The sequence below is a fragment of the Anolis carolinensis genome, chromosome 1 (genome assembly GCF_035594765.1).
Source record: "Anolis carolinensis isolate JA03-04 chromosome 1, rAnoCar3.1.pri, whole genome shotgun sequence".
Taxonomy (NCBI): domain Eukaryota; kingdom Metazoa; phylum Chordata; class Lepidosauria; order Squamata; family Dactyloidae; genus Anolis; species Anolis carolinensis.
In genome coordinates, this window is record NC_085841.1 from 212,153,688 (window position 1) to 212,167,179 (window position 13,492).

The following is a 13,492-nucleotide window of genomic DNA, read 5'->3' on the forward strand; positions in this document are numbered from 1 at the left end:
TAGCTTGCAAACAGAAACTCTCAGCAACTGTGCTAACTGAAGTTTTGCTTGCATTGTTTCCTTTTAACCACAGTGATACTGTTAAAACTTTCATAGCTAATTGATGAGGGTAATACAGGCAGTTTCCGGGTTACAAACATCTGACTTACAAACGACTCATAGCTAGCTGTACCCGGCCATGTGTTGCTGTGGCCATGTGTGGTTTAATGGTAATTAAAGAAAAGAGTAAGAGCTGGGTTCTGATAAATGTAATTTTTCCTTCCTTCCTTCTCTACCTTTTTCTTTCCTTCCTTCTTTCCCTCTTTGTTTTCATCTCCCTTCCCTCTTTCCCTCCCTCCCTCCTTTCCTTCCTTCCCTACCTCTTTCTTTCCTTCTTTCGGTCTTTCTCTCTTTTCTTCCCTCCTTCTTTCCTTCCTTCCTTTTCTCCTTCCTTTCCTCCCGCTTTCCTTCCTTCCCTCTTCTATCTTTTCTTCTCTCTTTCCTTCCTTCTTTCCTTCCTTTCCTCCTTTTTCTTTCCCTTCTTCTTTCTCTCATTTCTTCCTTCTCTACCACTTTCTTTCCTTCCTTCCTTCCTTCCTTCCTTCCTTCCTTCCTTCCTTCCTTCCTTCCTTCCTTCCTTCCTTCACTCTTTGGTTCCATTTCCTTCCCTCCCTCCCACTTTCTTTGCCACCAAGCGTGTTCACCCTTCGTTTGTTGTTTATTTCTTTTTTTATCTCTTTTTTTTCCTTTTCCTTTTCACATTGTTCCTTTCTTCTATATGTTTTTACATGCGGCTCTCTTCATTTTATTGTATCACTATAATCATAAATAAAAGGTTAAAAAAAAAAAAGAGAACAGCGAAGATGCCTGGAAAGTGGGCTTTTACTGTATTGAGGCTGCCTGCTCGGGTTGATATTGAGGCGCCCACAGAAGTAGCGGCCTGAGGAGCGTTAAGCTTTCTGCCTTTCTAATTTTCCTGCGGCTTGCCCGGATTGAACCCCTTCCCAGGTTGGGAAGTTTGGGCTTCTTAGTCTTGGCCAGCTTGGACCAACCAGGCTTGGCTGTGGAGAGACTAACTCTCGGCCGGAGTTAGGAGACCCTTCTGAACTGCACAGTTAGTTGAGGGAGACAGTGGTTCCAATGCCAATCTCTTTTTTGTTGGGGAGGGGGCTTGATTGTAAAGCAGTGCTATGAGCTGATAATTTCAATTTGCAAGCCTGGGGATTGAAGGAAGGCTTATGCTGCAGATTGTACTACATAGCTTTCTCCTTAGCAGAATGGATGCTTTTTTCCCTCATGTGGGGGGGGGGGGGGGCAGGGGGCGGAGAGGAGCCAGGACAGTTGTTTTTGTGCATATGATGTAACGTCTTTTAGCTTTTTGGGTTTTTAAGCCTTTTCCGCTTTTGTGTGTGTGATTTTGTGAGTGATGGTCACTCGTTGGATTGATAGGTGTATTGTGTCCAAATGTCATGTCAGTTCGTCCAGTGGTTTTTGAGTTATGTTTCTCCCAGAAACATTACATTTTTACATTTATAGATGGGGGTGAGACAACAGTTAGTGAGATAAATCTACCCCTACTCCTGAAAGAGTTCTCATTGGGAAAAGGTGTCTCCACTGAAGCTTTATCACCAATTCTTGTTTCCACAACAAGCCATTTAAAAAAAAAATCCAATTATCACAGGGACAGGAAGTGAGGTGGAATCTTCTGAACAGGGGCACAGACAGCAAAACAAACCCCATGGGGGTGTCAACCTTTTCCTGTGCTAGCCAAAGCATATATATTTATATATATTTGGCTGGAGTTACACTAATAATTTACCTGTTCTGAATTGCATACAAATTCAACCAAGAACAAATCTGCAGAACCTATTTTGTGCGTAACTTGGGGACTGCCTGTACTGCAAATTGTTGCAGTGACTGAAAAGTGCTAGTGGGATAATTCCCTCTATTTTTAGTTTCTGGAATTGTCAGTTTGATGCATGACACAACCCTTTCATGTTTTTCTATTTCCCAGTATTTGTTGGGAAATTGTGAAATATTTGCATTGCATTGTATGCAGTTGTATAGCAATATGTGGTTTGAGTCCAAGAGTCTCAATGTTTAATTACCTTAAATTTTCAGGACTTTTGAAAATTAGGCAAATGGCATAGATTTTGCTCATAATTGAAACAGTCGAACTATAGAGAAAGGGAAACGTGTGGCTTCTTGGAGCTTTCAGCATTCACATTCTTAATGTCAGTTCCAGGTTGGCTTGGTGCTTGGAAATTAAGGAGGTATTGAATCATGTGCAAGTTGCTGGGAAAACAGATGCTAGAGCAGAGCTTGGCCATCTAACATTTTGAACTACAAATCTCAGAATCTCCTAGCCAGAATAGCTAAAAAAGTAATTGGGCCAAGCTCTGAGCTTGACTCTCTTTTGAAAGCACCATTTAACAATGATTTGAAGTAGATTATTCTACAATTAGTGTTTTGAGGACATCAAATCCATAACTTGATGTTAGAACACGTACTTTGGATATTGAAGATATAGATTTATGTGGCATCTCCAGTTTAATGGGATCTGGAGGCTGATTGCCCATCAAAGAAGATAATACTGTGCTATATGGGCAAACAGTTTCACTTTATCTAAAGCACCTTCGTGTGATACTAATTTAAAATTATTTGCTTATCTTGGAAATATAACAGGTATTAAACAACCACAGAATTCTGTTTTGTTATCTACAGGAAATGTGTAAAATTCTGCTGCTTATAATGTTCTTTTACAGTCGAAGAGCCATTCCTTATTGCTGTAAGAGATAATATAATCTATGGTATTTCTCTAAACCCGGAGGAGAAGACCAATGATGCCATGGTTCCAATAGCAGGAGTCCAGAATGGATATGATGCCGACTTTGATGATTCAGAACAGATGGTCTACTGGGTTGAAAATCCAGTGAGTAAAACAATTTATATGAATGTTCATTGGAAAAGCCTCTACTTTCTAAAATTGATGCTCATAACAGGTCCTGGGGGTAGTAGAGTAGATGGGCATAGTGAATTAGAGCGGGGTGATAATAAATAATAAATAAACTTTATTTGTATCCTGCCCCATTTCCCCAAGGGGACTCAGAGCGGCTCACAACAATATAATTATACAAATCATTTTGACAACAACACACATAAATATATCTAATTTAAATTCAATCAACAGTTAATAACGAGACAAACAATATAAAAATAAAGCAGCATTTTAAAATTACATAAAACAACACTAAATGGATTTTTGTTATTATGATTTTTTTTTTCATCTTAAGCTTGGCAAATGGGGAAGACAACACTGTCTTGTGATGCAATCAATCATTTTTTGAAAGCTGTACTTCTTGCTTACTTTTATAATTGTTCATTTGCAAAGGTTACCCAATGGGTTAGACTTGTTTAAAACCCTGTCTTTACAGCTCATTTTTCACTGGCACTTATAACACCATAGTGGTGTTATACCACCATATTGGTGGATTAATCCTGCCTTTGCCTCAATTTTCTCACATGACCACATGGCTCTCTTTATGCTGTAGAAGTATTAGGAATTTGGGAGTGGGGATTAGGTATACTGGTAATAATTTCAATTATGGTTTAGTGATTAGTTTGAATGTGAATGTCTCAGTCCACTTCATTGTGAGAATGACTGAATAGTGATTGTGTTGGTGTCAGTGTAATTTGGTTGTCCTTCCTATCAAAATTTCCAAGGAAACTTCCAGCAGGGAAGCCCCAGACTACCTCCAATACTTGAGCAGGAAGGACAAGCCTTCCCAGGAGAATAGTTGTGCTTCATGATCTCCGTTCTACACTCTTGAAGTTCTTCTTCTTCTTCTTTTTTTTGTTATTTCAAAATATACTAGCTGTACCCGGCCACGCGTTGCTGTGGTCCAGTCTGGTTAAATGAAAAAAAAAACCCTCAGAAAATAGTTCTTTATCCCACCTTGGACCTTCCACAGATATATAAAGAGAAGGCTTGTATAGGATGGTAAAACATGTGGGTGTCCTTTGGGCAACATCCTAAGTGATGGCCAGTTCTCTCACACCAGAAGTGGCAAAGCTATTCAGTGCTAATCAAGTTGACAAATTACAACATTTTTTGCAGTTAATAAAGAATACCACTCAGAAAACAGTGGAATACCAGACATGAAACAATCTGGGCCAGGTTACACCTCCCAACAAAGGATTCCCCTGGCAGGAAGTAGCCAGTCTTTGAAGCAGCAAGGCTATGTACTGCTAATCAAGTTGGCCAATTGCAACATTCACACTTGCCTGTAGCAGCAGAGAGTTCTTTCTCCCACTCTGGACCTTCCACAGATATTATAAAGAAAAGCCTCCCACATGATGGTAAAACATTTGGGTGTCCCCTGGGTAACATCCTTGCTGACAGCTTGCTGTTTCTGAAGTCGCTCCTGACACCCTTTCTGTGGCTAGGCCTCAGAGTCTCGACCTCGCGTAACTCCTCGTGATTGGCGAGGAGGCTGGACTAGCCTTCCCTTGCGGCCCCACCCACACTGGTTGCTAAAGGATGGAGACTGCATGGACATTGCTTGTGCTATTGCTAAGAGGAGTCTTGGAGTTGGGTGCCATCTCCACGCAGATTACACGCAACTCTATTACTCGTTTTCACCACATTCCGAGGAAGCTCCCCAGATCCCCAAACAGTGCCTGGCAGCTGTGATAGACTGGATGAGGACCAACAAGCCGAGTCTTAATCCAGACAAGACAGAGGTCCTCCTGGTCAGTCGCAACGCCAGTTGGGGTATAGGTTGGTAACCTATGTTCGATGGGGTTACACTCCTCCTGAGGACACAGGTCCACAGTCTGGGGATCCATCTGGATTCAGTGCTGACGCTTGAAGCTCAGGTGTTGGCGGTGGCTGGGAGGACCTTTGTACAGTTAAAGCTTGTGTGCCAGCTGTGACCGCACCTCGAAAAGCCTGAGTTGGCCACGGTGGTCCACACCATAGTTGCATCTAGAAGGATTACTGTAATGCACTCAACGTGGGGTTGCCTTTGAAGAAGGCTTGGAAATTGCAATTAGTAAAAAGATCGGTAGCCAGGTTACAAACTGGAGCTAATTATAGGGAGCATACTATGCCCCTATTAAAGCAGCTCCACTGGCTGCCGATAATAACAATGCAGGTTATCACTTATAAAAGCCCTACACAGTTTTGGTCCAGCCTAGCTTCATGATCGCATCTCCTCCTATGAACCAGTGCGGGCTCTAAGATCTGCCGGAGAGGCTCTCCTCTCGGTCCCGCCTCCGTCTCAAGTGTGGTTGGTGGGGATGAGGGAAAGGACCTTCTAGGTGGTGGTCCCCTGGCTCTGGAACGCCCTCCCCAGGGAACTTAGACAAGCCCCTATACTACAACACTTTAGGAATGAGTTAAAAACTTGGGTTTTCCAGCAGGCATTTGATAACGTTTAGACAGTAACCAGAACTGATTGCCAGTCACTTAGCACTTTATATCTAAGTTCTTTGCATTCAACTGGGCAGTAATATTGATTTCATGGATCTTTTAATTGATTCTATTTTTAATAGAGGTTGTTTTATCCAATTTATATATCTGGTTTATGTAATGTTAGTATTGTTTTCATGTTGATGTATTTTATTTTATGTATTATGTATTTCATGTCTGGCATCTTTGTGTGCAATTTTGTAAACCACCCTGAGTCCTTATGGGAGATGGTGGTGGGGTATAAACAATGCTTATAATAATAAAGATTATTTTTTTATTAATGAGAGGAGCTGTCTGTTACGATGGTTGCTAAGGGAGGAGGGTAGTGCTTGGCCATCGCTTAGGGATTTGATTTTACCTTTCTCAGATGTGTCAGGTTTATGAGTAGGCTTAAAACCTACTGCAGTTCGATTGCTATGTTGTTTCCTAATTTCATAGTGATTGGTGGAATAGTTTGGGAGATATGAGGTCCCTCACTGATGGACATTACATTTTTTATTTATATAGATAAATAAATGGTTTGTTGCTATAGCGTAATAACAATGAGGTCCTGACCTGTTGCTGTTCACTCCTGTACTAAACAAAATGTGGGTGAGACAGAAAATCAGCATTTCTTCCCAGATTTCATGCATCTGCCAAAAAGAGTAGTGTGTTACCTGATGCCTTTTGTAGAGAAAAACAGAAGATATCTCATATGGATACAGAAGAGTACATTTTGTTAGTAAAATGTTTCCTCAAATGTCATTCTGATTCAATATTTCCAACCATTTTTCACGTCATCTACAAATAACCTCAAAATTCTTTTGAGGGCTCCTCACTATTCATTCCTGCACTTTGTGCTTTCCTGTTTTTCCATACTTTTTATTCCCCCTGTTCCTTTTTCTTCCACATTTCCATTTCAGTCTAAACAAAAAGATCTGATTGTGTGTGTTTGCAGTCCTGTGTATACCTACATGGAAGTAAAAACCTATTGAGCTCAGTGTATATGTTTGAAAGACTAGTTCAGGAATTTCTTGTATATGCTGTGTCTTGAGGTTTTCTGTTTTTTTAAATTCTAAGGGTGAAATTCATAGAGTGAAATCGGATGGAACAAACCGGACAACTTTTGCCCCTGCTGCTGTTATTGGTACTCCTGTGGGCTTAGCTGTAGACTGGATTTCTGGAAACCTGTACTACAGTAATCCGAATACACAGTCCATTGAGGTAAATATTCCAACTTGTAGCTGAGTATTTTACTATCAGTGTCATTTTTTTTGATAAAATAGTGCCATTAAGTTCTTATAAATTCACTGAAAAGCAAGAAAATTGTAATTTAAGGTGATATCCTTAATTTCTGAGCCTCATCAAAAGATTTGGTGTGTTCTGTAGGTACTGAAACTCCGCAGTGAAGTCATTTACCGAAAAACACTGATTACCAATGATGGTACTTCTTCCGGCTCTGGAAAGCCCATTGGTTTAACGGTTGATCCGATTAATGGGTAAGTGTATACATTTTTTTATTGTGTTAGAAGCTACTTGAGAACATACTGCAAGTCGCTTCTGGTGTGAGAGAATTGGCCGTCTCTTCAGAGACGTTGCCCAGGGGATGCCCGGATGTGTTACCATCCTGCTGGGAAGCTTCTCTCATGTCCCCGCAAGCTAGAGTTGACAGACAGGAGCTCACCCCATCTTACAGATTCGCACCAGCAACCTTCAGGTCAGCAACCTAGCCTTTAGGTCAGCAGTCTAGTCAGCACAAGGGTTTAACCCCATGCTCCTAGTGCATTAAACTATTTGTGATATAACAAGATTTTGGAAACCGTAATTAAAATCCACCAACCATCATGGCCCTGAGTGGTCCAAGTCAGAAGGACATTGAAGTAGTAGTTTGCCATTTCATTTAGTTAGAAACATTGAAGTCAGTGTTTTGAGTTGTATTGTACATTTGATTTTTGATTCTGTTCTCTCCCTAGGTATGTCAGATTTCAGTGTGACTATGTCTACCACATTAGGGATTCAGTATTCGCACATTTATTTATTTTCCATGATAAAGGATGTCTCAACACATTATTAAAGTTATTGTGCATTTTAATTTAATAAAAAAAGAAATTTTAGGATTTTTTTTACAAGAAAATCATTTGCACAGATGAGAGCAAAATATATTTTGTATGTGTGGCATGCAATGTTTTGTTTATGTGTATAAAACTATTTATTGTACATATGTTGAATTCCTCCAAAATGTGCATAAACTCTTGTATAATCTCATCCACTCTGGAGAAAACTTTTGATTTTTTTTTTTCCATTCTCAAGTGTAAGAATAAAATAAGCAAAGATTTACAACTCTCTTTCTGATTTTTAAAAAATCACTTCTGTTTATTGGCTGCATGAATAAAACTTAATAGGAGGGCAGGACATTTCAAGCAGTTTAATATTTGACATATAGTGTAAAGATAGATTTGCTATGTTAGGATCATCAAAATGAAGAAAGAAGTTGCACTTGGAATTTAAGAATGTTTTTGTTGGGAATTCCTCGTGATGGAGCACTATTTTGCAATATAAATTGAAAGGCTCCAGTCTGTATCTTGCTCTAGTGAATGGAGAAAATAGTAATTTTTTTGTAAGAAGTCCTAATCCAACATTTGTTTTAGAGTAAAATATATAAGGGGAAGCTGTAGCTGGTTTGTTTTAAAAATAATTTTAGGATCTTTTTTTTGGGGGGGGGGGGACTTAATTGGTTATTACAAATTTAGTGACCAGATATTTATTTTAAATTGTGGAGGTAACTTAAATTTATAATTCTTCCAAATAAAAGCACTTACTTGGCTCTCATCTTCACACACACCCTTTCTTAATTTCAGCAAATTATGATGAGGGGAGGAATCACTTTGTTTCTAGCTGCTGTGTCAAATAATTATGAGTCAGATATTATTTGCCAATCAACTATATGTCACTTTTCAACTTATGTCATCCTGATGTAAATTTTGTTGTGTCCAAGTAACCAAACAGATAAAGGCTTTGTCTAAATTAGTTTTTAAAGCATTTTCCTTGGAGATCTTGAGATTATTTTTGCTATCCACTACTGTACAGCCCAACAAAATTAGCTTTATTTTTACAATTTCTCAAACTGGAGGGGATATTGTGTCATTTCTGGTTGAACTGGGAGTGACCATATGTCCTGTGGATGGTGATTCCCACCACTATTTCATTTGCCCGTCTTTGCTTTTAAGTACATGTGCAGACACAGTATGGTGCAGAGGTCTGAATGTTGAACTAATTCTGGGAGACCAGATTTCAAATTGCCACTTGCCAGAAGAGAACCACAGGGTGATCTTGTGCAAGTCATACTCTTGCAGCATCAGAGGAAGACAGTGGCAAACTGCCTCCGAATAAATCTTGCCAAGAAAATAGTAAAATAGGATCACTGGCAGCCAGAGCCAACTTGTAGGCACCTAGGAACCATCAAAGTACAGCTGTGTAAAACCACACTCTTTAATCCATGCACACATCGCGTATTAAGAACACTCACATATCTTTTGGTGACGAGATAACCTGTGTTGCAGGAAGCTTTATTGGACAGACCAAGGAACTGACAGTGGGGTCCCAGCAAAGATTGCCAGTGCCAACATGGATGGCTCAGATATTAGAACCCTTTTTACTGGTAATCTAGACCATGTGGGGTTCATCACCATTGATATCAAGGAACAAAAGCTGTACTGGTCGGTCTCAAGCACTGGAGTGGTATGTAAACACATACGTTCTTATGTATATTTATGAACCTGAATTCTGAAGCCTGACATAGTGGGATCACATGCTTTCAAGTAGGAATGATGATATGGTTAGTTATATAGATGGAAGAAATGAATCTGTTACATACATTCAGTATATAATTGATAGCAAGCTAGACTAATTTTGCATAACAAATTTCTGTAGGATGAATTTTCAGAATCAGAGTTGTCACATTAAAAATTTAACAGAGCAATCCTCATATAGCTGCTTACATGTAGTCTCATGCATGCAAGCCCTAAAGCATTCAACAGGATTTAATTCCAGATAGGCACAGAACAATTGCTTTCCTGCAATCATCTATAGATGAGGCTTCTTTTCCCCGTTTTAAAACAAGAGATATCCATATACTTCAGAAACACAGTAATTACTCTATGAAGCTGTTACTGTTAATATCCTGCCTTTAACACCAAAGATCTGTCAAAGTGACTCATAGGATCCCTAAATTATTTTTCCATGTCTTTTAAAGATGTAAATCTTTGCTTAGTTTTGTTCTTCTCGGAATAAAAACAGTGGACTCTCCTGCTGTGCAGTTTCAGCCTATTTCAGGTCATTGCACGAATACTTAAAACTGGCAGTGATGTGAATGTGCATGTGCTGATGTGGACACGTGTCTGATTGCCATTTAATAATATGGGGTTCACCCACTTGCTTTTTTGCAATTCATTGGGATTCCTGGATCTCCCATAGATCTGAAGGCCCGCTGCACTTTGAAATGGTTTCTCCCTAGTGGATAAGACTTTCAGGGGTATTGTGTATTTTATACTTTATTTATTGTATTGTATTCACTTTTTGTGAAAACTTCATTTACACACAATACATGCTTTCAGCACAAACACCTAAATTTCCTACACAAAATAAAGCGTATCCTACATGAAATGCTGCTTTCTGAATCAAAAGCTGAGGTGGTTACACAAATAAATTTTGTGCTGCAAAGTCCCATAATGCAAAAATATTTCTCTGGGTTGTTCCTTTTTTTTTCAAGAGGGTTTTCAGTTATTCAAAATATGATTCTGGATTTGGTTCAGTTCTGCTGAGATTTGCTTGCTTCAGCCTTGGTGTGTCTTGGCTGAAAAATAATGTGATAATAACTTGTACCATTTTGGCCAGGATTGGAGCAGATAAATGGAAGAAGGGAAATCCAAGCTGTTTTGTTAATGATGGGAGGAGAACAGAAATAACATTCAAAATTCAGTACACACATTTAATTTCACACATAAAACTCTTGTATTTAGAGCTCCCAATTCATCGCCATGTGTAATGCTTAATGTCTTCATCTTTCTAGATTGAACGAGGGAATGTGGATGGCACTAATCGGATGACGGTGGTCGTTCACCTCTCTCGTCCATGGGGAGTGGCTGTTTATGGGTCCTACCTCTACTACACTGACCGGGATTATGAGGTCATTGAGCGGGTTGACAAGGCCACTGGAGCAAACAAAGTAGTTCTGAGAGACAACATTTCAGGCTTGAAATGTCTCCGAGTGTATTACCGAGACAGTGAGTATATGATATGATTTTTCACAAGGCCCCAAATATGAATGGCCAATTAATATTTGTTTTTTATAAATCTGAACAAGCTATTTCATTGGTACAATAAGGTAATAGTAAAGGTTTCCCCTTGACATTAAGCCTAGCCATGTCTGACTCTGTGGGTTGGTGCTCATTTCCATTTCTAAGCCGAAGAGCCAGCCTTGTCCGTAGACACATCCCATTTTTTTGATCACAGAAACAAGCCTCTGCTCAGGGGCACTCGTGCAGGAGGAATCGCAAGGCAAGAGTCCTTTTCCCTTCGGCGCCTCCTCTGCTCGCGGTGTGTGTTTGCCCAGGAGGCCGAAGCCAATGCCTTCTCGGAGGCGGAGGAGGGGGAGCAGAGCGTGCTCCCCAGCCTCCTCCCCCTCCCTCCCTCCCCGGAACATGGCCATAGCGGGGCCTGGCTTGCTGGGGCAGCTCAAGACCTCTGCTGCCTTCTCGTGGCCCTTCCTGTGGGCCCTGTGGCTCTTCGCCATGCTGCTCCTGATCTATGCCCTGAGGGTGCCCTTAAGGATCCATGACAACTGGGCCTCAGGTAAAGGGAAGGCAGGAAGGAAGGAATGCAAGGTGGGAGAAGTAGCTCCTTCTCCCTTCAAGGAGTCCTTTCGCCAAACATTTGGGCGCCAAGCAGAGGCAGAAGGAGGGCGCCTTTGAGGGAGGGAGAGAGATAGAGAAAGCTCCCTCGTTGGGATGATGGGGAAGAAACCCACCTCCCAATGTTTGATTTGATATACTCTCCCACGCTGGAAAGTCCTGTTGCTTTGGGAACAACTCTCTTCTATCACAGCCTCTCCTTCACCACCCCTTCTCTCTTTTCACCCTCTTTATTTTAAGATTGGTTTTTAAAAAGGAGTAATAGGGATTAGGAAACAGCCAACTCTTCTACTTCCTCACAGCATTTTAAAAAAATGTGTACAAGTACAACATCCTGTAACCACTATCCATGGCTATATATATGTATATGCTAGCTTGGGGATATTTTAAAAAAACACATTGTTTTGGGTTGTTAGGTAATACCAGTTCGGTAATTTGTAGTTCTATTTCTTAGAAAAAAAGCCAGTCTTTCTTGTTGTTTTTTATGAATGCCCCCATTAGGAAATGCATAAGGATGTGGGTGAACTGCAATTCCCAAAATTATAGGCCAATCACCCCAAACCCCACCAATATTCATAGTTGGCCATGTTGGGTCTGTGTACCAAGTCTGGTCCAGATCCAACGTCGGCTGCGTTCAGTGGTCTCTGGATGAGGGTGAACTACAACTCCCATATGCCAAGGACAGTCACCCCTAAACTCTACCCCAAACCTCATGAAAAAATAAGACATCCCCAGAAAATAAGACCTAGCACATCTTTGGGAGCAAAAATTAATATAAGACACTGTCTTATTTTGGGGGAAACAGGGTACTTCTATTTAAAAAAAATAAATTTTCATGGAGAATGAATTCACCTCTTGTGTTAGGTATTGCATAAGCAAAAGTGTGGAATTTCTGGTCTGGAGAGAGACTATTCATACAGAAATGAGCTGGGGAGTTGGAAGCATTTCATTTCATCTTTATATTTATTCATACCAAAATCTTTCTATTTATTTCATTTAAGAACTTCATTCAACCAAATCAACTAGTTTGAGGCTTTTAGGGTAGATATTTTTTGAAAAAAACATTTCACAATACAATGCAGTCATCAAAATAAAACATTGAAGTAAAACATTAAAGTACTTAATAGCATCAGGAAAAACCCCCCAAGGACTTGCTGACCCCAAATCCCTTCTCATCCATATCTCAAGGATATAGAGAGAGCCTTAGTGTTCTGCAGCTCTAGTTTTTATGTATAGCTATCCTGATTCTGTTCATTATTCGGCAGTTGATTCAAAAATATTATTTGGTAATTTTATATTTGTCACAGCTGGCGGAAAAATAGTAACAACAGCTCGGACAGGTGCTTTTTTTATTTATAGGCTGGGATATCTGCTGCTTTTCAAAAGCATCTTCTTGTTAGCACTGCTGGATGACTGTAACATGTCACTCATTTTATTTCGGTTCTGATATTTCTTTCTCTCTGTTTTAGATTCTGGTGGTACCTCAAATGGCTGCAGCAACAATGTGGGAGTCTGCCAGCATCTGTGTCTGCCAGTTCCTGGTGGGCTTTTCTCTTGTGCCTGTGCTACTGGCTTTCGGTTAAATCCTGATAATAGGACCTGCTCCCCATACAGTTCCTTTGTTGTCGTATCCATGTTGTCCGCAATTAAAGGATTTAGCTTAGAAACGTCAGATCACTCTGAAGCCATGGTTCCAATGGCAGGAAGAGGTAGGCAAAGCTTTTAGGAGAAGAGCAAAATCTTTTTACGTCCAGTCCATTGTCATAAATCAACCTCTGCAAATGGATAACTCTGTGAATTCTTGTAAAGTATGCATGCGTTTCATGTTCTGAGACAAAACATCAGGTGCAGAAATTAGTTAAGCAGAAATATTTAGATTTATACTAGTGTTTAAAATTGCTTGTCTGAAACCCATAAAGTAGATTATGCTGGAACATGGGAATGAGGACAGATTGCTAACTTCTCCTGTTTTTCAGTGGGCACTAAGGCTAGTGATGACTGTGTGACAGTTCAATAGCAGGAGACGGTAACATATGAAATCTGCTTAGCAAGTACAGCATCTCATGCAGAATGATATCTATTTCTGATTGGGATAACTTCTGTACTGTATGTGTTAAATATTAAATGTCTTTGATGAAGCAGCTATGCAGTT

The 13,492-nt window shown here is 40.1% G+C and overlaps 1 protein-coding gene across 2 annotated transcripts in view; it reads left to right on the forward strand.

Moving 5' to 3' along the window:
• lrp2 (LDL receptor related protein 2) overlaps positions 1 to 13,492 on the forward strand; it is a 189,848-nt gene that overhangs the window by 106,199 nt on the left and 70,157 nt on the right. For both annotated transcript variants that reach the window (XM_008119019.3, XM_062964876.1), the window contains exons 32-37: positions 2,745 to 2,911; positions 6,512 to 6,655; positions 6,821 to 6,930; positions 8,992 to 9,169; positions 10,500 to 10,713; positions 12,810 to 13,049. In XM_008119019.3, coding sequence (XP_008117226.2) covers positions 2,745 to 2,911; positions 6,512 to 6,655; positions 6,821 to 6,930; positions 8,992 to 9,169; positions 10,500 to 10,713; positions 12,810 to 13,049 — 1,053 coding nt within the window. The remainder of the gene's footprint in view (positions 1 to 2,744; positions 2,912 to 6,511; positions 6,656 to 6,820; positions 6,931 to 8,991; positions 9,170 to 10,499; positions 10,714 to 12,809; positions 13,050 to 13,492) is intronic.